The sequence below is a fragment of the Oncorhynchus mykiss genome, chromosome 15 (genome assembly GCF_057628025.1).
Source record: "Oncorhynchus mykiss isolate SJ-2025 chromosome 15, ASM5762802v1, whole genome shotgun sequence".
Lineage (NCBI taxonomy): Eukaryota > Metazoa > Chordata > Actinopteri > Salmoniformes > Salmonidae > Oncorhynchus > Oncorhynchus mykiss.
The window spans coordinates 71,468,343-71,495,636 of NC_143036.1; the positions used below are offsets into that span (position 1 = coordinate 71,468,343).

At 44.6% G+C, this 27,294-nt stretch overlaps 1 protein-coding gene across 1 annotated transcript; it reads right to left on the reverse strand.

Annotated features, from left to right (window-relative positions):
* Positions 1–472: 472 nt before the first annotated feature.
* Positions 473–27,023, reverse strand: LOC110500963 (transcription factor E2F7). Its single transcript, XM_090201018.1, has 13 exons — positions 26,417–27,023; positions 25,784–25,876; positions 19,559–19,855; positions 18,974–19,133; positions 18,045–18,293; positions 16,432–16,590; positions 15,926–16,063; positions 15,240–15,461; positions 14,889–14,976; positions 13,234–13,582; positions 6,747–6,951; positions 5,871–6,232; positions 473–2,654 (listed from the first exon to the last, which is right to left on the reverse strand). Exons 2-13 carry the CDS (start codon positions 25,874–25,876, stop codon positions 2,496–2,498), a joined length of 2,481 nt encoding a protein of 826 aa, XP_090057144.1. The 5' UTR covers positions 26,417–27,023; the 3' UTR covers positions 473–2,495.
* Positions 27,024–27,294: the final 271 nt, after the last annotated feature.

Consider the following 27,294-nt stretch of genomic DNA (forward strand, 5'->3'; position numbering starts at 1 on the left):
CTGACCTCTATTATTAGGACAGCTTTGATTGGATGTAGAGAGAGGTCATTGGCCCTGTTTGAATACTGTTAGAATAATTAACGTGATCTGATAGATGACCAATCAAGGCATGTCCATGTCAGACTAGTGAATACTTCAGAGAAAGGAAGGATGCAGGTTTTCATTCAGGACCCTTTATACTAGGATATGGAGCATGCTGTTTCTTAATGAGTGATCTACTGCCATCTATTGGTCAGTTCCTTCAATGGCAGCCAAGTGCCAGTGCCTTATTCACTATATTGTGTAGCACAACGACCTGTGGCTAAATAAATATAAATATAATAAATAAATAAATTGTAATTTGACAAAACGAAGTGTCATTGCTCAGAGCTAGATATACAATACTATATTTGCAGGTGAAAAATCGATTGGTGAGAAATACGAGTTGCTCATATCACTTGCAATTCTATGAAGACAACACGGAAAGCAGTTGGACATTTTCACTTTTTTATTACAAAGGTTGTGGATGTCTAGAGAGAAAACCCTGTTTGTCCCATAACATACATACAGCCTGTAGTAAGCACGGTGAAAATAACAATGTGTTGTAATGTTAGAAAAGGTTTCCTACAAAGCAGTGGACGGATAACTACAGAAACTAGCAGTGTAATTATTATTTTATGATAAGAAGCGGCATTAAATTAAACATTTCAATGTTTTGAAGTAATAATTAAAAACATATGAATACAATATACAAAAATAATTCCTGGTTTAAAAAAAAAGAGAAAGATTTCTGTACATGAACAACATCTACAGCAGTGGAGGCCTCTGACTGGAGGACGGCTCATAACGACCACAACAGAGCAAATGGAATGGTATCAAACACATGTAAGCCATGTGTGATGTATTTGATACCATTCCAGATTCCGCTCCGGTCATTACCATGAGCCCGTCCTCCCCAGTTAAGGTGCCACCAACCTCCTGTATTCTACAGTTCAAGTAGATGATCAGCACCCTTTGGTGTAATGTAACTTTTCCTCAATTACCCCCCCCCCCCAAAAAAAAATATTCCAGAGGCCAAACTCTAATGCACGTCATTTAATGCATTAAATACAGTACTTTGATATTTCACTCCAGTCTCCAGTATACACCGCTGGGTAACTAAGTCATTCAAGTATCTTGTAACATCATCAAATCATTTCACATTTAGTTTCACCTGGCATGTGGTGCCGTGAGCACATACACATTGACAGAGAGCGATGCTGGCATGTGGTGCCGTGAGCACATACACATTGCCAGAGAGCGATGCTGGCATGTGGTGGCGTGAGCACATACACATTGACAGAGAGCGATGCTGGCATTTGGTGTCATTCTTAAAGCCCAACAATTGGAAACCTGTAAACCACATGAGTGTTGTACAAATACAGAACCCTTTGGAGTGGCCAAGATGCCAGTCTTTGTACGAAAAACCCTGGCAGCCATTTTATAGGCCTTAAGCTCACCAATGTGTTGCTGTGACTGCTTAAAGGAAAACTCCACCCAAAACATTTTGGACTATATCAACAATGGACTAATGAAACACATAGCAAAATATCGTTTTTGGGTGGAGTTTAAGTTAAAACCTCATTTACACAGTGAAAACCAGTGGTTTTTAAACCTCTCTTAGAGCCAGGTCAGTTACACGCTAGAAGTGCAACCGAGAAGCGTATCGATATCTCTTCGACATCATGACTTATTACCAACACCAGTTTCTGAACTGTGTCATCATGGGAAACCTTTCAGCTTCCACAGATATCATTCACCTATGATCAACTGTTTTCCCTTTTCCTACAGATACCGTTTTTACAGAATCCCTCCAGAGCCAGCGAAACTCAACAATCAGAAGTATATTCTTAAATACTTAGTGCTAAAAGTAGAGTAACATCATCAGAATTGTTACTCAACAGATATATTAGTTAATATATAAATAACGTTGGGATATAATAAAGTCATGGGTGGAGCGATTACCAAGGTAGCTCAATCTTTCTATGGAAGATGGACTAGAAAAATAAATATGAGTGGTACCTAACTCCCACCACAGGAGGGCACTAAAAACAAAAGACGACAACACTGCTTCCCTGTGTCCTCTGATAGTTATCGGTGTCCCACAGTCCAATCATGAGGAACTCGAGGGTGAAGTTTCCCCTAGGATCAGCTTCCCTTCCCCCAATCCTAACCTTAACCATTAGTGGGGAAACTGCAAACTGGCCCAAAATCAGAGTCTAGGGGCAACTTCGCCCTACATGATGAGGCACTTAAAGGAGGTATCGTATAGACTAGCATTCATTCATAAGGCGAAGCACCAGTGGTATGAAAGCAACACAGTTCGGTCATACAGAAAAGATACCCTGAGAGTCAGAGCGTGGGGACTAAAGCCAAAGCTAGCGCAGTCAGAGCACGTTTAGCCGGAGAGCAACATTTGTCCATTCCTCTCAGGTTATAGCTAACAGCCACTGCCACTCTAAAAGGTCCCCAGACTTCTAATTGGTCAGTGGTTGGCTGATGTCCAGCCTCCTCTGGGCGGAGCCTCGTCGGCGGGCCACGGGGGTTGTGGTGGCCATTCCCAGGGTCCCTGGCGTCTGGAAGAAGGCCTTGGAGCCACCGCCAGCTGCCGCCTCCTCCTTGGGAGTCTGTGGTGTCTGTGGAGGAGAGACAAGAGAGTGAGGCCCTGAAACCACACAGTTTAAGGAAAGCTGCCTCTGCCGAGCATCTCACTACAGATGAATAATCAACTCTGGCAGTAGAGTATCACTGTGACAGTATTCCATCTACCCCTCACCCCCTCTTCCAAATACCAGCCTTATAAAATACCACTCAATTCAATTCTAAGAAACAATGTTTTCCAGCGAATGACACATTTCAGCTTGAACGGGGGGGGGGGGGGGGGGGGGGGTGCACTGCGAAACCTAGCTATGCATTTCTAAGCAGAGCAAGCGAACCACCTGTTGGAAACAGACCACTTGTATACAGTCTTCATTTCATCAATGTTAGGAGAGGGAGTGCATAGCAGGGATGGGAGACCGTGTGCTGATTCATTTGTTATGGCTGAACACGTTGGCTCGTCCAATCATTAATAATGTCCCTTCATTTTGCGCCAAGAGTCTAACGAGTGAGCTTGTGTCCCAAATGGTACCCTAATCCCTACATAATGCACTACTTTAGACAAAAGTCCTATGGGCTCTGGTCAAAGGTAGTGAGTTATAGGGAATAGAGTCCAATTTGGGATGCAACCGGAGTCTGAGAAGTGTCTTCTCGAGGCACAGAGTGATGTCATCAGAGCTATGTTGGGGAGTTTAATTGTCTTTTAATGACCAAAAGATGAATGAACTCTGCTGAGGTGAAAAAAGCTATATTTTCCCTTTCGGGGATAATCTAAAGCAAACAAAAGCTGAACTGCTGTGGAGTAGTTAAAACATGATAAACGGAGTTTGACGGTGGCATTTCCAGTGTTTGTCTGCTACACAAAAGGTCATACATCATGTGACCGGATTTAACTGCTTTCCAAATATAATCTGATCCATGTGAAGTGGTTAAGGCACGGTCTGTCTGTCAACCTGCCGGTCTGTCTATCTATCTTCCCGTCTATCTATCTGTCTTCCCGCCTGTCTGTCTATCTATCTGTCTTCCCGCCTGTCTGTCTATCTATCTATCTTCCTGCCTGTCTATCTATCGTCCCGCCTGTCTATCTATCTATCTATCTTCCTGCCTGTCTATCTATCTATCTTCCTGCCTGTCTATCTATCTATCTTCCTGCCTGTCTATCTATCTATCTTCCTGCCTGTCTATCTATCTATCTTCCTGCCTGTCTATCTATCTATCTATCTTCCTGCCTGTCTATCTATCTATCTATCTTCCTGCCTGTCTATCTATCTATCTATCTTCCTGCCTGTCTATCTATCTATCTTCCTGCCTGTCTATCTATCTATCTATCTATCTATCTTCCTGCCTGTCTATCTATCTATCTTCCTGCCTGTCTATCTATCTATCTTCCTGCCTGTCTATCTATCTATCTTCCTGCCTGTCTATCTATCTTCCTGCCTGTCTATCTATCTTCCTGCCTGTCTATCTATCTATCTATCTTCCTGCCTGTCTATCTATCTATATATCTTCCTGCCTGTCTATCTATCTATCTATCTTCCTGCCTGTCTATCTATCTATCTATCTTCCTGCCTGTCTATCTATCTATCTATCTTCCTGCCTGTCTATCTATCTATCTATCTTCCTGCCTGTCTATCTATCTATCTATCTTCCTGCTTGTCTATCTATCTATCTATCTATCTATCTATCTATCTTCCTGCCTGTCTATCTATCTATCTATCTATCTTCCTGCCTGTCTATCTATCTATCTATCTTCCTGCCTGTCTATCTATCTATCTATCTATCTTCCTGCCTGTCTATCTATCTATCTATCTTCCTGCCTGTCTATCTATCTTCCTGCCTGTCTATCTATCTATCTATCTATCTATCTATCTATCTATCTATCTATCTATCTTCCTGCCTGTCTATCTATCTATCTATCTATCTATCTATCTATCTATCTATCTATCTATCTATCTATCTATCTATCTATCTATCTATCTTCCTGCCTGTCTATCTATCTTCCTGCCTGTCTATCTATCTATCTATCTATCTATCTTCCTGCTTGTCTATCTATCTATCTATCTATCTATCTATCTATCTTCCTTCCTGCCTGTCTATCTATCTATCTTCCTGCCTGTCTATCTATCTATCTATCTGCCTATCTATCTGCCTGTCTATCTATCTATCTTCCTGCCTGTCTATCTATCTTCCTGCCTGTCTATCTATCTGTCTGTCTGTCTGTCTTCCCGCCTGTCTATCTATCTTCCCGCCTGTCTATCTATCTATCTTCCCGCCTGTCTATCTATCTATCTTCCCGCCTGTCTATCTATCTATCTTCCCGCCTGTCTAACTATCTATCTTCCCGCCTGTCTATCTATCTATCTTCCCGCCTGTCTATCTATCTATCTTCCCGCCTGTCTATCTATCTATCTTCCCGCCTGTCTATCTATCTTCCTGCCTGTCTATCTATCTATCTTACTGCCTATCTATCTATCTTCCTGCCTATCTATCTATCTATCTATCTTCCTGCCTGTCTATCTATCTATCTTCCTGCCTGTCTATCTATCTATCTTCCTGCCTGTCTATCTATCTATCTTCCTGCCTGTCTATCTATCTATCTTCCTGCCTGTCTATCTATCTTCCTGCTTGTCTATCTATCTATCTATCTATCTGCCTGTCTATCTATCTATCTATCTTCCTGCCTGTCTATCTATCTATCTTCCTGCCTGTCTATCTATCTATCTTCCCGCCTGTCTATCTATCTATCTTCCCGCCTGTCTATCTATCTATCTATCTTCCTGCCTGTCTATCTATCTATCTTACTGCCTATCTATCTATCTTCCTGCCTATCTATCTATCTATCTATCTTCCTGCCTGTCTATCTATCTATCTTCCTGCCTGTCTATCTATCTATCTATCTGCCTGTCTATCTATCTGCCTGTCTATCTATCTATCTTCCTGCCTGTCTATCTATCTATCTTCCTGCCTGTCTATCTATCTTCCTGCCTGTCTATCTATCTGTCTGTCTTCCCGCCTGTCTATCTATCTTCCCGCCTGTCTATCTTCCCGCCTGTCTATCTGTCTATCTATCTATCTTCCCGCCTGTCTATCTATCTATCTTCCCGCCTGTCTAACTATCTATCTTCCCGCCTGTCTAACTATCTATCTTCCCGCCTGTCTATCTATCTATCTTCCCGCCTGTCTATCTATCTATCTTCCCGCCTGTCTATCTATCTATCTTCCTGCCTGTCTGTCTGTCTTCCTGCCTATCTCACCTGTGCCTCTGTCTGGATGAAGGTCAGAGACGGCCTGGTCTCCAAGGGAGAATGTGGAGGTATGGGTGCCGACCCGAACAGCGGGTGCTGCTCTGGACTGGAGAGGGCCGGCGCCACTGCCCCCCCATTGAACTCCGGGGCTCCGGCCACTGTGTAGGGCCCGGCGGATCCCACCACGAAGCAGGCGGGGGACATCATGGTGGACATGTTGAAATTGAGATTGGCATCGCCCCGGTTGGCCATGAGTGGGTAGGGGGAGAGGGTGGAGGAGGACACAAGGACATAGGGCAGGGTGCCAGGAGGTAGAGTCAGGCCGCCTGTCGTCTGACCAGCAGAGAGGAGGAAGTTGAGACTGTTGAGACCTGGAGGGGAGAGGGGTGAATGAGGATGAGTCATCTGTGAAAAATGGCACCCTATTCCCCATTTAGTGCACTATTTTTGACCAGCGCCCTATGGAACCATGAGGAGGGGGAGTAGACATCGCTTGAACCAACAGGAGACGAGGTGCAGTCAAAAATCACAAGAACATAGAAAAATAGGCGTGATCATCACTCACAATGCCTTTATCCTTGAAAGACTACAAATCCCTACATGGGACTGAGGTAGACAACAAGTCTATCAGCACTACCTGTACAGTCCAATATCCATCCTGGCACAGAGTCTAAGGTCATGTTTCAGAGACGCAAACTAAAAAAATGATGCTAGTGTGGATAAGAGACATTAACCGAGCAACACTGCAACACTGACTGACTGTCACAGAGTTGTTTTTAACATAGCATATCTGCAGAGTTAGGCACATAGAGGTAGTGTGGATAACAGACATTAACCGAGCAACACTGACTGACTGGCACAGAGTTGTTTTTAAACATAGCATACCTGCAGAGTTAGGCACATAGAGGTAGTGTGAAGGCCGGACCAGGTTGTTGTGGGGGCTCTGTCTGCCCACCTCCCCGTCTCTGAGGACTCTCAATAGGGCCTCTTCCCTGACTAGCCCCCCTGGGTGTCCTAGGGAGCTGGTCCTTGGGCTGGTGGTCATCTGACAGCTGTTTCCCTCCACACTCCTTCCCTCCACTCTCCTTCTCTAGGAAAATAAAAACAAGAGACATTTTGAGAGGAGTAGAGTGAAGTTGCCCCTAGCTGCTGATCTTGGGTCAGTTTTGTATTTCCCCCACTAATAATTATGGTTAGGATTGAGGAAGGGAAGCTGATCCTAGAAATATACCTACATTTTTAGAGAAAAGGGTCCCAAAAGGGTTCTTCAGCTGTCCCCATAGGAGAACCCTTTTTGGTTCCCGGTAGAACCCTCTGCACAGGTATAGCCTGTAGAACCCTATAAGGTTCTAGATGGCACATTTGCATTCTAAGAGTGTAGGGAAACTTCCCCCCGGAGCCCGATGCGTGTGAAAAGGAAGATCAAATCAAACTTTATTTGTAAAGTGCGCCGAGTACAACAATAATAAACAGCTAGTAGCAGCAGTGTACAAAAGGGGGGGGGGGGGGGGTCCTAGGCCCCAGTGATGTACTGGGCCGTGCGCACTACCCTCTGTAGCGCCTCACGGTCAGATGCCGAACCGTTTCCATACTAGGTGGTGATGCAACCGGTCAGGATGCTCTCGATGGTGCAGCTGTAGAACTTTTTGAGGATCTGGGGACCCATGCCAAATCTTTTCAGTCTCCTGAGGGGGAAAAGGTGTTGTCGTGCCCTCTTCACGACTGTCTTGGTGTGTTCGGACCATGATAGTTGGTTGGTGATGTGGAAACCAAGGCACTTGAAACTCTACACTAGTTAATGGGGGCCTATTCGGCCCGCCTTTTCCTGTAGTCCACGATCAGCTCCTATTCTTCAGTTTTTAATGTGACCCTCCCACAGCCCAATGCTGCAGCGCTCCCTAGTGCATCCCATAATTAATTTATGATGAGCTTTGATCACATTTCCCTCTCAAATAATGAGCCATGAAATTGCATGGCTCATCTACAAAAATGATAGCTCTGTTTTGCTAATTTTTCAAGCACAAATAATGTGAACTGCTATGCTTCCTCTGCAGAGGATTTTGTGACTGCTTCAGGTGAATGTACCAGACTACTGGTAGGTAAGAAATACTGTGGATTTGAGCACACCTACCATGACTTCTCTCGCTCCTCAATTTGAATGGAAGTGAGAGGCTGAGATTAATAGTCTGGGGTTTTGTACAATTACAAATATCACATGCATCACCAAAATGATAATGCCATTGTGTTTAATTACAACTTGGAATCCTTTTATCCTGGTCAGGGAGCATGCAGTGATTCAGATTTTAATTTAATGCTTCGCTTTCGGGAATCATTAAGATTTTCTGCATTTTCTGAATGAAATCACAGAATGTATGACGATGAAATATACTGAAATAATGTCGTCCTCTACTACTTCAATGTCTCCATAATGTCGTCCTCTACTACTTCAATGTCTCCATAATGTCGTCCTCTACTACTACAATGTCTCCATATCGTCGTCCTCTACTACTTCAATGTCTCCATAATGTCGTCCTCTACTACTTCAATGTCTCCATAATGTCGTCCTCTACTACTTCAATGTCTCCATAATGTCGTCCTCTACTACTTCAATGTCTCCATAATGTCGTCCTCTACTACTTCAATGTCTCCATAATGTCGTCCTCTACTACTACAATGTCTCCATATCGTCGTCCTCTACTACTTCAATGTCTCCATAATGTCGTCCTCTACTACTTCAATGTCTCCATAATGTCGTCCTCTACTACTTCAATGTCTCCATAATGTCGTCCTCTACTACTACAATGTCTCCATAATGTCGTCCTCTACTACTACAATGTCTCCATAATGTCGTCCTCTACTACTACAATGTCTCCATATCGTCGTCCTCTACTACTTCAATGTCTCCATATCGTCGTCCTCTACTACTACAATGTCTCCATAATGTCGTCCTCTACTACTACAATGTCTCCATAATGTCGTCCTCTACTACTTCAATGTCTCCATAATGTCGTCCTCTACTACTTCAATGTCTCCATATCGTCGTCCTCTACTACTTCAATGTCTCCATATCGTCGTCCTCTACTACTTCAATGTCTTCATATCGTCGTCCTCTACTACTTCAATGTCTCCATAATGTCGTCCTCTACTTCAATGTCTCCATAATGTCGTCCTCTACTACTACAATGTCTCCATAATGTCGTCCTCTACTACTACAATGTCTCCATAATGTCGTCCTCTACTACTTCAATGTCTCCATAATGTCGTCCTCTACTACTTCAATGTCTTAATAATGTCGTCCTCTACTACTACAATGTCTTCATAATGTCGTCCTCTACTACTACAATGTCTTCATAATGTCGTCCTCTACTACTACAATGTCTCCATAATGTCGTCCTCTACTACTTCAATGTCTCCATAATGTCGTCCTCTACTACTACAATGTCTTCATAATGTCGTCCTCTACTACTACAATGTCTCCCTCTACTACTTCAATGTCTCCATAATGTCGTCCTCTACTACTTCAATGTCTCCATAATGTCGTCCTCTACTACTTCAATGTCTCCATAATGTCGTCCTCTACCACTTCAATGTCTCCATAATGTCGTCCTCTACTACTTCAATGTCTCCATAATGTCGTCCTCTACTACTTCAATGTCTTCATATCGTCGTCCTCTCCTACTTCAATGTCTCCATATCGTCGTCCTCTACTACTTCAATGTCTTCATATCGTCGTCCTCTACTACTACAATGTCTCCATAATGTCTCCCTCTACTACTTCAATGTCTCCATAATGTCGTCCTCTACTACTTCAATGTCTTCATAATGTCGTCCTCTACTACTTCAATGTCTCCATAATGTCGTCCTCTACTACTACAATGTCTCCATAATGTCGTCCTCTACTACTTCAATGTCTCCATATCGTCGTCCTCTACTACTTCAATGTCTCCATAATGTCGTCCTCTACTACTACAATGTCTCCCTCTACTACTTCAATGTCTCCATAATGTCGTCCTCTACTACTTCAATGTCTCCATAATGTCGTCCTCTACTACTACAATGTCTCCCTCTACTACTTCAATGTCTCCATAATGTCGTCCTCTACTACTTCAATGTCTCCATAATGTCGTCCTCTACTACTTCAATGTCTCCATAATGTCGTCCTCTACTACAATGTCTCCATATCGTCGTCCTCTACTACTACAATGTCTCCATAATGTCGTCCTCTACTACTTCAATGTCTCCATAATGTCGTCCTCTACTACAATGTCTCCATAATGTCGTCCTCTACTACTAAAATGTCTCCATAATGTCGTCCTCTACTACTTCAATGTCTTCATAATGTCGTCCTCTACTACTACAATGTCTCCATATCGTTGTCCTCTACTACTTCAATGTCTCCATAATGTCGTCCTCTACTACTTCAATGTCTCCATAATGTCGTCCTCTACTACTACAATGTCTCCATAATGTCGTCCTCTACTACTTCAATGTCTCCATAATGTCGTCCTCTACTACTTCAATGTCTCCATAATGTCGTCCTCTACTACTACAATGTCTCCATAATGTCGTCCTCTACTACTTCAATGTCTCCATAATGTCGTCCTCTACTACTTCAATGTCTCCATATCGTCGTCCTCTACTACTTCAATGTCTCCATAATGTCGTCCTCTACTACTACAATGTCTCCATAATGTCGTCCTCTATTACTTCAATGTCTCCATAATGTCGTCCTCTACTACTTCAATGTCTCCATAATGTCGTCCTCTACTACTACAATGTCTCCATATCGTCGTCCTCTACTACTTCAATGTCTCCATAATGTCGTCCTCTACTACTACAATGTCTCCATATCGTCGTCCTCTACTACTTCAATGTCTCCATAATGTCGTCCTCTACTACTTCAATGTCTCCATAATGTCGTCCTCTACCACTTCAATGTCTCCCTCTACTACTTCAATGTCTCCATAATGTCGTCCTCTACCACTTCAATGTCTCCCTCTACTACTTCAATGTCTCCATAATGTCGTCCTCTACCACTTCAATGTCTTCATAATGTCGTCCTCTACTACTTCAATGTCTCCATAATGTCGTCCTCTACTACTTCAATGTCTCCATAATGTCGTCCTCTACTACTTCAATGTCTCCATAATGTCGTCCTCTACTACTTCAATGTCTCCATAATGTCGTCCTCTACTACTTCAATGTCTCCATAATGTCGTCCTCTACTACTTCAATGTCTCCATAATGTCGTCCTCTACTACTTCAATGTCTCCATAATGTCGTCCTCTACTACTACAATGTCTCCATAATGTCGTCCTCTACTACTACAATGTCTCCATAATGTCGTCCTCTACTACTACAATGTCTCCATAATGTCGTCCTCTACTACTTCAATGTCTCCATAATGTCGTCCTCTACTACTTCAATGTCTCCATAATGTCGTCCTCTACTACTACAATGTCTTCATAATGTCGTCCTCTACTACTACAATGTCTCCCTCTACTACTTCAATGTCTCCATAATGTCGTCCTCTACTACTTCAATGTCTCCATAATGTCGTCCTCTACTACTTCAATGTCTCCATAATGTCGTCCTCTACTACTTCAATGTCTCCATAATGTCGTCCTCTACTACTTCAATGTCTCCATAATGTCGTCCTATACTACTTCAATGTCTCCATAATGTCGTCCTCTACTACTTCAATGTCTCCATAATGTCGTCCTCTACTACTACAATGTCTCCATATCGTCGTCCTCTACTACTTCAATGTCTCCATATCGTCGTCCTCTACTACTTCAATGTCTCCATAATGTCGTCCTCTACTACTTCAATGTCTCCCTCTACTACTTCAATGTCTCCATAATGTCGTCCTCTACTACTTCAATGTCTCCCTCTACTACTTCAATGTCTCCATATCGTCGTCCTCTACTACTTCCATGTCTTCATATCATCAGCAGAAGCTCTCAATTTTCTAATCAATCAGTATAATGTTGCTAAGAAACTTGAGGAAACCTCTTTTCATTATGAAGTGATCGCTGAACATAAACAGCACATTCTTCTGAGTTATGTCTTTCACCTTCACATGTAATGAACCTCACAAAATCATGGGCTGCCTCTCAAATGGCACCCTATTCCCTATATAGTGCACTACTTTTGGTCAGGGCCCATAGGGAACAGGGTGTCATTTGGGAAACAGCCGTGGAGGAAAATGAAACTCCCTCCTTGGAGAAAACATTCCCGTACGTAAACAAACCATTTGGTAATTCACTGGTCTGACCCCCCCTCATGAGATCAGGCCTGAGTCCCAAGTGGCACCCTATTCCCTACATAGTGCACTACCCTATAGACCCTGGACTAAAGTAGTGCACTATATAGCAAATAGGGTGCCATATAGCAAGCAACACAGATACTTCCAATACACATGTTGAATTAAACCAACAGAGGACAAAGTTATGTACTGTGATCTTTAGAGTGGGTATAAATGGAGTGTCCAGACAGACAGGCAGTTCTGTGTGTGTGTTTGTGTGTGTGACTTCTCAGCAGTCGTATCAGTGTGTGTCACTTATAAATAACAAAAGGGCATCATTGGGAAGCTCATTATTGACAATGCATAAAGAGTGTACTGGTCACCTTGGAAACCAACCAGTGTGTTATTAAGACTGAGGGTTCTATTCAATCAGATCTGCTTTATGTGACATTGGCATAGAGATTGTTTTGGCGGTGTAAGAGGTGGAACTGCGTTAGAGCTGTGAAATCCACAAGCAGCTCACGTCATTATACCTAAAGCAGACATTGCCACTGCACAGAGTCGCATTATGAGAATCCCATGCAGCCTGGTTTACAAGACTGAACACTGATAGAACTCATCATTATTTCTATGTAGCCTACCCTTTCTCCTTCTGAACTTTAACGTGAGTGGGACAATGATCAAGACCGATTTGACAGCGCCAATGCAGTTCCACCTCCGACACATCAGCTATGAGGGTGTCAGCTATCGCCGGTTAACACTTGATCTGATTGAATCTAGGCCTGAGACGTTACAGTATGAGGCGTCGCTCTCCCTGACCTGTCTTATCGGTTGTCAAATCACCACGCTTCTAATTAAAAAGGGGAAGTTTCGTTTTTCACAACTTTCAGGGTGAGGAACCGTCTATCGTTAAGTAGTAAAACACTGAACTTCCCCTTTAAATATGGATCATACATTACTGTGATTGGTCTGGCAGGAGGAGGATGATCTACAGTGATCTAAGGTCAGAGGTGGTCCTAGGTACAGTGTGGAAATATGGACAACGACTACCTGAAGCGTGTCAGGCTCATGGTCAGTCAGAGATCCACAGTACATCTGTGGATTTCACTTTTTCCACAAACTCACCTTTTCAGATAGCTCTGTCTCAGGTGACTCCCTCTTCTCCTCCACTCCTTCATCCTTCTTCCTCTTCTCCAGGATGTTCTCTCTGGACCTTGACCCCGGTGACCTTTGAACTTCCGTGGTCAGGCAGTCAAGCCCATCCTGCGCCTCCGGACCTCCGTACAGCATGACCACCGAGGCCTGGGACAGGCTGGGTAGATAGGCCATGTGGTGGGGATGGGGGGACAGGGCTCCCACGTATGAACCCTCTGGGTGGACGGGCACGGCCAGGGGGGCTAGGCCCGGGGAGCAGAGCAGGGAGTTGCCGTCACTGTGGGCGGGGCTCTGAAGTCCGCCGCTGGGGTGGGAGACACTGCAAAGACACAGAGGAACCAACTTAGACATATGTTTCTGTCATTCTCTCCAAGCAAATGCTCTGTAGCAGGGCTGTCAAATTCATTTCCTGGAGGGGCCGAGTGTCTGCGGGTTTTTGTTCCAATGAATGATATTAATTAGATAAGAACTCTCTAGGTCTTAATCAGACATGGTCCTCTAGGAATTGAGTTTCACACCTTTGCATTATACTGTTTATAGAAAAAGATGGGACATTAGAATGTAGAAACATATAGTAATAAAGTCCTTAAATGCTATTTTTTCCAGAAAAACAAAACAATGTGGTGACTGTGCATTAGCCAGAGCAGATTTCAACTGTAAAAAATACAACAACAAAACAATGTGGTGACTGTGCATTAGCCAGACCAGATTTCAACTGTAAAAAATACAACAAAAAAAACACCCCCTCAGCAGTCTGGAACCAGCAACCTTTACGACTCCTCCATCCCCACTCCAAAAACCACTCCCTCTCAGCAGTCTGGAACCAGCAACCTTTACGACTCCTCCATCCCCACTCCAAAAAACACTTAGAGCAGCAACAGCCTCGAGACGGCTGTGGCTTGGCCACCGGTGAAATAGCCACCACATCCCTAGTAGAAATGGTCAGAAACCGAGAGGACCAGGAGACACTGCAGCCAACTCATGTAAAACATGTTAAACCAGCCTAAACAAACATCAGGGTAAGAGTAAAAACTCAAAGCCAACCATTACGAAAACCACCTTTTAGAAATGAAATGAACTGTGAGACGTGGACCAATAACAGTTTGCGGAGAGCTATTAAAGACCTATTAAAAACTCCAAGCCGGAGCCTCTGGAGCTGGTCATTTGCACGCATCACTTCCTCTAAGGGCCCAGTTTCCTGTTCCTGAGTTGCAACTAAATCACCATAGGCCATGTCTCAAATGGCCCCTTATTCACTATATAGTGCACTACTTTTGACCAGGGCACATAGGGCTCCCATAGGGCTCTGGTCAAAAGTAGTGCACTATAAAGGGTGCCATTTGGGACACCTTCATATATTTTATTCACATGGCAGCCCTGTTGTATACCAGTGGACCTGATGTGTCATTACATTCAACCAACAAGCTAGTCCTTGGCAACAGGCAGTGTAATAGATCATGAAATGCAACACAGAAGTTGTAGATTGTTTGCAGTAAATCTAAGGTTATTACCACTGGATGGCGTATGAAAAGTGATGGCGTGATTAGGAACAGGATTGGTAGCAGCCTGGGATGTTTGGTGTGTGTGTGTGTGTGTGAGCCTCCTTCCGTGTGTGTTCTACTTACCCTGTAACAGAGGTTCCAAACTGCAGCCGGCACACAGCGCTGTTGCTCACACAACTTCTGGAATAGTCCACTGACTGGGGAAGCAGACCTGGACAGAACCGAGGAAGACGTGAGTTAATTACATTTACAGGTATTACTTTATTTGAATGGTCCCAAATAGATGGTTGGTAGATGTTCAGCTAACTAGCTGCTTGCCCTTAACCTTATCCTAGTCTTACCCCGACCTGTAACCCTAGCATATCAACAGATTAGTAGTTGGTTGACAGTTGACAGTTGATGTGCTCTAACCCACATCACAACTGGTTCATTGGGAACCAGTTGTGATGTGAGCGGTCTGTCCTGACTCCTTACCCGTGACCTCTCTGCGTGGGCTGCTGGGCGCCGAGTTGACACGGCGTTGGCTGGCCACGGAGGTGGGCACCACATTGAAGGAGGCATGGCGTGCCAGCTTCTGTTTCCTGCCGCCCGGAAGAGCGATGGCCTCCGGAAGAGCGATGGCCTCCGGAAGAGCGATGGCCTCCGGAAGAGCGATGGCCTCCGGAAGAGCGATGGCCGCCACAGCCTCTGAGTCCTCTGTTGAAAAACAGAGTGGTCAGTGAGTTCTGTGTGTCAGTAGGAGTAGGGTGAAGTTGCCCCTAGACACTGATCTTGGGGCAGTTTATCATTTTCCACACTAATAGTTAAGGCTAGGACAGGAGGAGAGGAAGCTGATCCTAGATCTGTGCCTAGGGGAAATTCATCCCAGAGCGTGTTAGTCTTGGTCAGTAGACAGGTTTATGAGTAGTTTTAGTAGAAGTGAAGACAGTTCCATTAGAAATGTATAATGCATCCATTTCCATTCACTGTAATATTGTTTTATAGATGGTCTCCCTATGTACTGAGCTGATGCCCTTCTGAACCAACATGGGAGTGATGTTATTTACCACCGAGGACCACTGTGTGAAAAGTGTTTTAATGAATGCTTTTAAGTGCTATCCTATGTGGATCCACATCTGGCTGTATTATTCACTACCCAAATCATTTCAATTCAATCTTACCATGTCTGCTGTGGAAGTCTGCCGGGCCGATCCACTTGAACGCAGGCTTCCTCCCCCTCTCCTCCCGGACGTGGACCTTCTTGATCAATCCCAGACTCGTCAGGACGTTGGCGATGTCATACAGCCGCCGCACCTTAGCTGAAGACAGATTTGAATCAGATTCGAACAACACAGTAAAAAGGCCAATGGGAGGGATGTCTGGAGGTGACGTTGCCCCTAGACACTGATCTTGGGTCAGTTTTGCACCTTCCCCACTAATGTTTAAGGTTAGGATTATTAGAGGAGAAGTTGATCCTAGACCTGTACTAGGGGAAACTTCAACCTGCAGCTATTTGGTGGCTGGGTTGTGATCATTAGGCCCCAAAGGGAAGACACTGACTGAAACAGCCAGGGACTACCTGGACTTGATGTTGTGTCAGAGGCTCTTTGACTGCACAGCAAAACCCTCAAGATCCCTATGAGCTCTGGTCAAAAGTCGTGCACTATGTAGGTAATAGGATGCTTACTTTTGTACTTGCTGTGGCTGGCGGGGTCCTGGCTTTCCTCAATGAGGATTTTGGCGGCCACGTCCAGAGTGACCGTCTGGGTCCTGGACACCAGGAAGAGCATGACAAACTTCTGACTCATGATGCGTAGGGACTTGTCTTTCCTCGTGCTGGCGGCCGCTGCAAACAGACAAGCAGAACAAAGTTAAAGGGAATACTGGGTCCTATTCACTAAGTGGCAAACGGAAGAAGATGGACAGAAACAGGGAGGGAACTACCTGAACTTGTTTCCGCTTTTGCGTTGCAAAACGTTTTGCGATGGTGTGCACTAATGAATAGGGCGTTGCAGTGGCTTGTATGGTCTAGTGCTGCCGACAGCAGTTTACATACCAGTGTCAGCATGGGTTTGAATCTGACCTACAGCATGTCACACCCTCCTCCTATAACAATACTACTTGAATGTCCGTGTTACAGAGAACGATGGATATTTGATTCAAGTCCTGAGTTACCTGTCAAACAGGTGGTCTTGTCAAACAGGACCAGAATACGAACGACAACGTTCCTTATTCAGTGAGAGAAAGTGACCCTGCCCGCCTCTCAAAGGGACGTTATGACGGGAAGTGGAAGGCCTAGTGTTCTGCAGGACGGGACGCCAGGTCCAAGGCAACCACTGCCTCTCTAGGGAACAGTAGCTTTGGATTCTGTTAGCTAGCTACATGCAGCTACCTAGTTAGCCAATTAGCCACGTTGAAACGCACAGCCCAGCGTTGTCCCGGGTTAGGGTTTGGCCGGGGTAGCCATCATTGTAAATAGTAATTTGTTCTTAACTAACTTGCCTAGTTAAATAAAGGTTACATTTTTTCTTTAAGAATTTGCCTTTAAGCCCAAGTCAGTAAAAGCATTCCTCATCGTCATGGAGACGAGGGTAGGGGGGTAACGGCCTCACGGGTTTATCAAGGCTGATGGGATTCTTTGTGTTAATGTGTGTGATGACCAAGCGCTCCTCGTCAATGTGATGGATCACTAATACAACTGGGAGATGACAGCAGAGGAATGGCGACAGGAGCGAAGCTTGGCGGCTGAGCTTTTGATGTGGCACATATTAACTAGTAATCTCCAAACGCCCGCTGAAGTTAATTAACCAGACTGTTTGACTAATAACGACACAGGGTATAAGTGATCCATTACCTGTCGTGAGAAGATTCCCCCCAATCCTAACCTTAACCATTAGTGCGGAAAATGCAACACTGACCCAAGATCAGCGTCTAGGGGCAACTTCACCCTACTCCTATCATGGAGAAGGTTGACCTGAATACATTGCGGTCTAGAAAGTATCTTGTTATTTAGACAGAAAATCAGACAAAATTATTTTGTCAAACACACACCCTGCACATCCAAACAAATCCAAACTTGGGTTGCAGACGCAGCATGAAGGCACTCCAAATCTCCCATTGACATACATGCATAATTGACACCAAACTTCTAGCTTCAGTCACACATCCCAAATTATAATAATTCAACCCTGTGTCCATCAGCCGCCCCTGATGTAGCAATCGCAGATTGTCCCTTTAGGACAACGTAAAACTAACCCAAGGTCAGCGTCTGGGGGCAATATCCCCCTACTCTGCTCTCACCACAGCTGGAGTCTCCTTCACCTCCCTCCTCTGGGGTGTGTGTGGTGGCTCCCTCTCTGTGACCACCCTCCCCGGCCTGCTCCATGTGCAGGTGGTAGCGCTGCCGCCTGCCCATCCTCTGCAGCTCGGCCAGGGTGGACCCCAGGCGCCGCCGCCCGTACCACACGTACTGGTTCTTAGCCACGCGCCCCACGATCATCAGAGACTCCAGGACGTTTACGATGTCATAGATCCGCCGCCGCTCCACCCCTAAAGACAGACAGACACCAGGGACAGGTCAGACTGGGGTCAGCAACATGATGTCAGTGTTCTGTTATGTGAGCTGGTTAAAAAACAAAGCTCTAACTAAGGTACCTCAACAGGATTTAATGACGCAGCAGACCATGTCTGGCTGCATCTTAACGTTCCTCAGTCTCAGACATTGCTTGGTTTTTACTACAACCTGGTGCTATTCTGGAAGGTACAGTGGGATACGAGGGCTCTGCGGGAAGGTATCCATAGCAACCATTTCCAAAATCCAATAGTGTGTGATATTTCACATAGCTAATGTAATATCTGTTTTATGAGCTATTTCCATTATTGTCTTCCTTTCTATGCGGTTACCAATTATGGCAGCCTCCCTGAGCCGGGTCGTGTTCATTAGTCATAAAACGGAAGACAACGGGTCATTTGTAGCTGAGTTGCGAGAGCAAGATGCTTGTAACACAAGGGTAGTGGGATCGATTCTCGGTACTGCCCATATGTATAATGTCTGCACGCATGACTAAGTTTCTTCGGATAAAAGTGTCTGCTAAATGGCATTTATTATTTAACGGACTGAAACAGGGAGGGACTGTTGAAACATTTGCGAAACATTTTACATCGCTTGCCCTGATGAACATGACCCAGGTGTAGCTGTAACCTCCCTCTCTGGATTTATTGGCTCTTACCCAGGCTGGTAGACACCTCATCCAATGAGATACTGATGGTGTCAGAGGTTGGATAGTCCGGATACAGGGCCAGGAACTTTTGGCACAGCAGGCCCAGGCTCTTCTGCTTCCTGCTGGGCTTCCTTTCCCCCTCTTCCTCCTCCTCGTCCACCACATCAAACTGATCAGAGAGACAAAGCATTGTCAAGAAAGTCATTGAGTCAAGAATTGTAATTTACTACAGCATGATATTTTTAAGATTTCAGCATCTATAAATCCATCAGTTGGAAGATGACAATAAAATCCAACAGTATGATAATGTCACTGTATATTCAAGATAGCCAGAAACTGCTGGTAGGATATGTTAACATTTGCTAATCTCAATCCATACAAATTACCCATAATACATTACTAAATGCTTGCCCAAAGGCGGCCATCACCATCAATTCAGTATAGGAGGTCAGTGTCAGTGTCCCAAATGGCATCTTATTCCCTATACAGTTGACTAGTGTTGACCAGAGCCCTGTGGGCCCTGGTTAAAAGTGGTGCACTATAAAGGGAACAGGGTGCCATTTGGGGTGCAGTCGGTGAGTGGTCAAAGGGTACCTGGCACGGGCCATCCACCTCGACATCCTCCACTGCTCTCTCATTCTCAATGGGCCTAAACAGCACCTTCTTCATCTCTCTGTCGCGGATGTCAGGGCTGGCAGCACTGATAAGCATCCTGAGGTTGGCCGTGGGGGTCCAGGGGTCCGCGTGGGGAGGGGCCCCCCGCTCAGAAGGCTTAACAGGGGTGCTCTGGAGGTGTTCCGGGGTGGGAGGCTTACTGCCATACAGCAGCATGGTGGCCGTGGTGTCCATCTTGTGAGGGGTGGTTCTTCTTCGCTCGACACATCTGTTCTCCTGGGAAGGAGCACAATGTTATGAACTTAAGTGGGGTGGAGTGATATGAAATGTGTTGCATTTGTAGGAGGATCTACTTCATATAAATAACGTAAACATAACTATCTTCGGTTTTTACTTTTTAATTACCGTTTATAATATTACACATACATATACATACATACATACATACATACATATATATATATATATGAAGAATATTCCCCCCCTCGCTCAACTTTTTTCATTCAACTTTTTCCACCCCGGACGCTTTATCTGGACATCGTTCTACAGAACCTCCACCAGCCAAAGCAAAGTAGTAACATTAACATGAAGACTAAGAATTGCTGTACTCATAATATACAGGACAACAATCACCTTATGGTGAGGATAGCTGTGCTGCAAGCAAAGCTTCAGACACAATCATTAGGCAAGAGTCATAAGTACAGATAGTAATATAAATCATCTCGCACGGTCCCAGCAGCCAGACAATTTTCTCATGGCTTCTGGAAGGAAATACTGTAGGAATGCTCAACCGGTTCTCCCCATTAAGCAACAAGTCAGAGTCCGAGTCTTCTCTGGTCTCTCCTCAACCCGTTACGGGGTCTGAGACGCCGAAGCCTCCCACCATTAGCTCTGACAAATTGAACACCGTAGTCATTGCCGACTCCATTTTCCATAGTATTAGACTTCCAGCGATCATAATACACTGTTTACCAGGGGGCAGGGCTACCGACATTTAGGCTCATCTGAAGGTGCTGGCTAAAGCTAAAACTGGCAAGTGTAGAGAGTATAGGGATATTGTTATCCACGTCGGCACCAACGATGTTAGGATGAAACAGTCAAGAGGTCACCAAGCGCAACATAGCTTCAGCGTGTAAATCAGCTAGAAAGATGTGTCGGCATCGAGTAACCGTCTCTGGCCCCCTCCCAGTTAGGGGGAGTGATGAGCTCTACAGCAGTCTCTTGCAACTCAATCGTTGGTTGAAAACTTTTCTGCCCCTCCCAAAAGATAGAATTTGAGGATAATTGGCCCTCTTTCTGGGACTCACCCACAAACAGGACCAAGCCTGGCCTGCTGAGGAGTGACAGACTCCATCCTAGCTGGAGGGGTGCTCTCATCTATGAACATAGACAGGGCTCTAACTCCTCTAGCTCCGCAATGAGATAGCCAGCCTGCCAGCTTAGTGGAGTCTGCCACTAGCACTGTCAGTGTAGTCAGCTCAGCTATCCCCATTGAGACCGTGTCTGTGCCTTGATCTAGGTTGGGCAAAACTAAACATGGCGGTGTTCGATTTAGCAATCTCACTGGAATAAAGACCTCCATTCCTGTCATTATTGAAAGAGATTGTGATATCTCACATCGCAAAATAGGGCTACTTAATGTTAGATCCCTCACTTCCAAGGCAGTTATAGTCAATGAACTGATCATAATCTTGATGTGGCTGGCCTGACTGAAACATGGCTTAAGCCTGATGGATTTACTGTGTTAAATGAGGCCTCATCTCCTGGTTACACTAGTGACCATATACCCCACGCATCCTGCAAAGGCGGAGGTGTTGCTAACATTTACGATAGAAAATTTAAATTTACAACAAAAAAAAAAAAAAGACTTTTCATCCTTTGAGTTTTCATCCTTTGAGCTTCTAGTTAGGAAATCTATGCAGCCTAATCAATCACTTTTTACAGCTACTGTTTATAGGCCTCCTGGGCCATATACAGCGTTCCTAACTGAGTTCCTATTGGACCTTGTAATCACGGGAGATAATATTCACATTTTTGGTGACTTTAATATTCGCATGGAAAAGTCCACAGACCCACTCCAAAAGGGTTTCGGAGCCATCATCGACTCAATGGGTTTTGTCCAACATGTCTCTGGACCTACTCACTGCCACAGTAATACTCTGGACCTAGTTTTGTCCCATGGAATAAATGTTGTGGATCTTAATGTTTTTCCTCATAATCCTGGACTATCGGACCACGATTTTATTACGTTTGCAATCGCAACAAATAATCTGCTCAGACCCCAACCAAGGAGCATCAAAAGCCATGCTATAAATTTCAGACAACCCACAGATTCCTAGAGGCCCATCCAGACTCCCTCCACCTACCCAATGACGTCAGAGTATAAAAATCGGTTAACCACCTAACTGAGGAACTAAATTAAATCTTGCGTAATACCCTAGATGCAGCCGCACCCCTAAAAACAAAAAAACATTTGTCATAAGAAACTAGCTCCCTGATACACTGAAAATACCTGAGCCCTGAAGCAAGCGTCCAGAAAAATGGAATGGAAATGGCGGTACACCAAACTGGAAGTGTTCCGACTAGCTTGGAAAGACAGTACCGTGTAGTATCGAAGAGCTCTCACTGCTGCTCCATCCTCCTAGTTTTCCAACTTAATTGAGAAGAACAACAATCCAAAATGTATTTTTTAATGCTGTCGCAAAGCTAACTAAAAAGGAGCATTACTCATTAGAGGATGGCTTTCACTTCAGCAGTGATCATTTCATGAACTTCTTTGACAAAAAGATAATGATCATTAGAAAGCAAATGATGGACTCCTCTTTAAATCTGCGTATTTCTCCAAAGCTCAGTTGTCTTGAATCTGCACAACACTGCCAAGACATAGGATCAAGGGAGACACTAAAGTTTTTAATACTGGGCCTCCCGGGTGGCGCAGTGGTTAAGGGCGCTGTATTGCAGCGCCAGCTGTGCCACCAGAGACCCTTGGTTCGCGCCCAGGATCTGTCGCAACCGGCCGCGACCGGTGTCATGGGTCCGTGGGGCGACGAACAATTGGCCTAGCGTCGTCCGGGTTAGGGAGGGCATGGCCGGTAGGGATATCCTTGTCTCATCGCGCACCAGCGACTCCTGTGGCGGGCCAGGCGCGGTGCACGCTAACCAAGGTTGCCAGGTGCACGGTGTTTCCTCCGACACATTGGTGCGGCTGGCTTCCGGTTGGATGGGCGCTGTGTTCAGAAGCAGTGCGGCTTGGTTGGGTTGTGTATCGGAGGACGCATGACTTTCAACCTTAGTCTCTCCCGAGCCCGTACGGGAGTTGTAGCGATGAGACAAGATAGTAGCTACTAAAAATAATTGGATACCACGAAATTGGGGAGAAAAAGGGGGTAACATTTTTTTTTTTTTTAAAGAAAAAGTATTTAATACTATATCTCTTGATACATTGATACAACTAGTCTGAGCCTCAAGCTGCATACCACCACCCTATTCCAACTAAACTACTGAAAGAGCTGCTTCCTGTGCTTGGCCTTCCTATGTTGAATATAATAAATGGCTCCCTATCCACCGGATGTGTACCAAACTCACTAAAAGTGGCAGTAATAAAGCCTCTCTTGAAAAAGTAGGCTTAAATCAAATCTCCCATTCCTCTCAAAAAATGTAAGAAGCTGTTGCGCAGCAACTCACTGCCTTCCTGAAGACAATGTATACGAAACGCTTCAGTCTGGTTTCATACCCCATCATAGCACTGAGACAACACTTGTGAAGGCGGTAAATTACCTTTTAAATGGCTTCAGACCGAGGCTCTGTATCGGTCCTTGTGCTCCTAGACCTTAGTGCTGCTTTTGATACCATTTGACTACCATTCTTTTGGAGAGATTGGAAACCCAAATTGGTCTACAAGGACAAGTTCTGGCCTGGTTTAGATCTTATCTGTTGGAAAGATAACAGTTTGTCTATGTGGATGGTTTGTCTTCTGACAAATCAACTGTAAATGTCGGTGTTCCTCAAGGTTCACTATATATTTTACCTCTTGGTGATGTCATTTGGAAACATAATGTTAACACTGCTATGCGGACGATACACAGCTGTACATTTATATGAAACATGGTGAAGCCCCAAAATTACCCTCTCTGGAAGCCTGTGTTTCAGACATAAGGAAGTGGATGGTGGCAAATGTTTTACTTTTAACCTCGGACAAAACAGAGTTGCTAGTTCTAGGTCCCAATTAACAAATAGATCTTCTGTTGGATCTGACAATTAATCTTGATGGTTGTACAGTCGTCTCAAATAAAACTGTGAAGGACCTCGGCGTTACTCTGGACCCTGATCTCTCTTTTGATGAACATATTAAGACTGTTTCAAGGACAGCTTTCTTCCATCTACGTAACATTGCAAAAATCAGAAACATTCTGTCCAAAAATGATGCAGAAAAATGGATCCATGCTTTTGTCACTTCTAGATTGACTGCTGCAATGCTCAACTTTCCGGCTACCCGGATAAAGCACTACATGAACTTCAGTTAGTGCTAAACAAGGCTGCTAGAATCTTGACAAGAACCAACATTTTTTATCATATTACTCCAGTGCTAGCCTCTACACTGGCTTCCTGTTAAGGCAAGGGCTGATTTCAAAGTTTTACTGTTAACCTACAAAGCATTACATGAGCTTTCTCCTACCTATCTTTCCGATGTGATCCTGCAGTACATACGTACACTACGGCCATAAGAAGCAGGCCTCCAGCAGGCAAACAGCTGGAGGCCGGGGTTTCTCCTATAGAGCAACATTTTTTAGGAATGGTCTGCCTATCCATGTGAGAGACGCAGACTCAGTCTCGACCTTTAAGTCTTTATTGAAGACTCATCTGTTCAGAAGGTCCTATGATTGAGTGTAGTCTGGCCCAGGGGTGTGAAGGTGAACAGAAAGGCACTGGAGTGATGAACCGCCCTTGGGGTCTCTGCCTGTCCGGTTCCTCTCTCTCCACTGGGATTCTCTGCCTTTAACCCTATTACGGGGACCGAGTCACTGGCTTACTGGTGCTCTTCCATGCCGTCCCTAGGAAGGGTGCGTCACCTGAGTCCCTGACGTGATCTTCCTGTCTGGGTTGGCTCCCACCTTGGGTTCGTGCTGTGGGGGAGATCTTTGTGGGCTATACTCTGCCTTGTCTCAGGGTAGTAGGTTGAAGACATCCCTCTAGTGGTGTGGGGGCTGTGCCTTGGCAAAGTGGGTGGGGTTATATCCTGCCTGTTTGGCCCTGTCCGGGAGTATCGTCGGACAGGGCCAGTGTCTCCCGACCCCTCCTGTCTCAGCCTCCAGTATTTATGCTGCAATAGTTTGTGTTGGGGGGCTAGGGTCAGTCTGTTATATCTGGAGTATTTCTCATGTCCTTTCCGGTGTCCTGTGTGAATTTAAGGATGCTCCCTCTAATTCTGTCTCTCTTTTTCACTCTCTTCTCTCAGAGGACCTGAGCCCTAGGACCATGCCTCAGGACTACCTGGCCTGATGACTCCTTGCTGTCCCCAGTCCACCTGGTCATGCTGCTGCTCCACTTTCAACTGTTATGCCTGCGGCTATGGGACCCTGACCTGTTCACTGGACGTGCTACCTTGTCCCAGACCTGCTGTTTTGGACTCACTCTCTACCACACCTGCTGTCTCTAACTCTGAATGATTGGCTAAGAAAAGCCAACTGACATTTACTCCCGAGGTGCTGACCTGTTGCACCCTCTACAACCACTGTGATTATTATTATCTGACCTTGCTGGTCATCTATGAACCTTTGAACATCTTGGCAATGTTCTGTTATAATCTCCACCCGGCACAGCCAGAAGATGACTGGCCACCTCTCAGAGCCTGGTTTCTCTATAGGTTTCTTCCTAGGTTCTGGCCTAGGGGTTTTTCCTAGCCACCGTGCCTTTACACCTACACCTGCATTGCTTGCTGTTTGGGGTTTCAGGCTGGGTGTCTGTACAGCACTTTGTCACATTGGCTGATGTAAAAATGGGGTTTATAAATCAATTTGATTGATTGCTTTAGTTCATGTGAGAAATAATCTTATTTCAAGACACTCCAGGCATGTCATATAACAGTGCTACAAATTCACAAAAAGAGGAATTGACTCTGAAGATTGTTTCCCGAGTGTCTCTTCAATAAGGAATAATAAATAATAAGGAATTGAAGGGTTCATTTGACTTGGAATCAAAACATACCTTCTGATCATTTCTGCTTCCAACTTCCTCCATGTCTGCTTTGCTCTTCTTTGGACTTATGAGATCTCTCAAAGCTAGACATTCAACTTCCATCTGAAAAACAATTAGCCATATCATATTCATTTGCCTCTGAACTGTGCAGAAAGGTCATTATTTAGTTTCATACAGTCATATTTCAGTCACTACTTTGCTATTGCCAAATACAGCAAATAGATCGATCTATTAAATGGCCGTAAGATATCAGTGGTCAGAAGATTTTGGCGCAAAGACCTTAGCCCACCTAACGTTAGCTGACGTATCTAGCTAGCTAACAAGCTAACTATCACATCTAATTCTGACACATTGAATATTGCTACTGTAAAAGTCCTTTTGACAAGACGAATACACAATAAATAGCTAAATTGTAGCTATAGTACACAATGGAAACACTTTGCAAAAAAAGGATGCAATCTTGGGAAGTATTTTCTAAAAGCTAGCAGGTTGCAAGACAAAAATGATATATACTGTTAATCAATAAACAAAACATTTGTCTTTACTTAATACATAAATACCTTGCTACATTATTTACCTGCTGGCTGTCATCTAACTTACTGTAGCTAGGCTAGCTAACGTTAGTGATTATTATTTACTCACCTTCTTCAGCGTAAGAAGATAAAGTTGTCAATACCAACGTACAGTATCTCCAATTGCACAGACTTACTGGTGGTACGTTGTTTAACTCAAATCAACATAACTTTAATTTCTTAAATAAGCGGGCTTTCTTCTAATATCCAGCTGTAAAACTTCTCCTGTTCCGCTGAAGTTACTTGTGTTGGAATTGCATTACTGAACAGGAATAGCTACAACCAAAAACACCCGCTAAAGCTTTTTTTTCTGGCGCTCTCATGCGTTTCACTCAGTCGAGCCAATCAGCATCTAGATGTTGTGACGCGTACAATTGATTTATCCAATAGGCAAGGGGCAACAGCCACGCCTCTAAAGATTCTTGGCGGGGCAGTCCGCGCGGTCTTGACTGAGATTCGTGCTGTTCAGTTTGACTGCTGCTGTTCATGGTGTTTGAGTGGCATAGCCGCGCACTTAGAAACCCTATTAATAACCTTAATGACAGAGGCGTTGTTGTTGCATGTATCGACTACGGACCCACTGCGGTTCCATCTAATTAGCTTGCGTGGCTCAGGGAAACAGATGGGACAGGAGTGGGTGGCGCTCATTCTACCTGTGACACCGCGCGAAAAGTTGTAACGTGAGGAGCCCAATACCCAGGGTCCCGCCCTCAGGCTTTCCCAGTTCCTCGAGTTGTCCCGGTTATCACATAATCCCCGCCCAATATTTCAAGACTGTTTACTTTGAAAAATGTAGGTTTACAGAAATAATATATAATTCATATTCTTGATTTATTTGCAAAAAACTAAATGTTTCTCAGATACATGGGATTGCATATTTAATGTATTAGCAATTATTGAATTGTAAATGTATACAGTGCAAAATTAGCAAAGGAGAACAATTGGCTA

Coding starts and splice junctions, on each gene's coding strand:
- LOC110500963 (XM_090201018.1), bottom strand. CDS start 25,876: ATGGAAGTTGAATGTCTAGCTTTGAGAGATCTCATAAGTCCAAAGAAG. Junction 19,856..25,783: donor GAAGCAGAAATGATCAGAAG/GTATGTTTTGAT, acceptor GCTCCTTCCCAG/GAGAACAGATGTGTCGAGCG. Junction 13,583..14,888: donor TTTGGAACCTCTGTTACAGG/GTAAGTAGAACA, acceptor GTGTCTTTGCAG/TGTCTCCCACCCCAGCGGCG.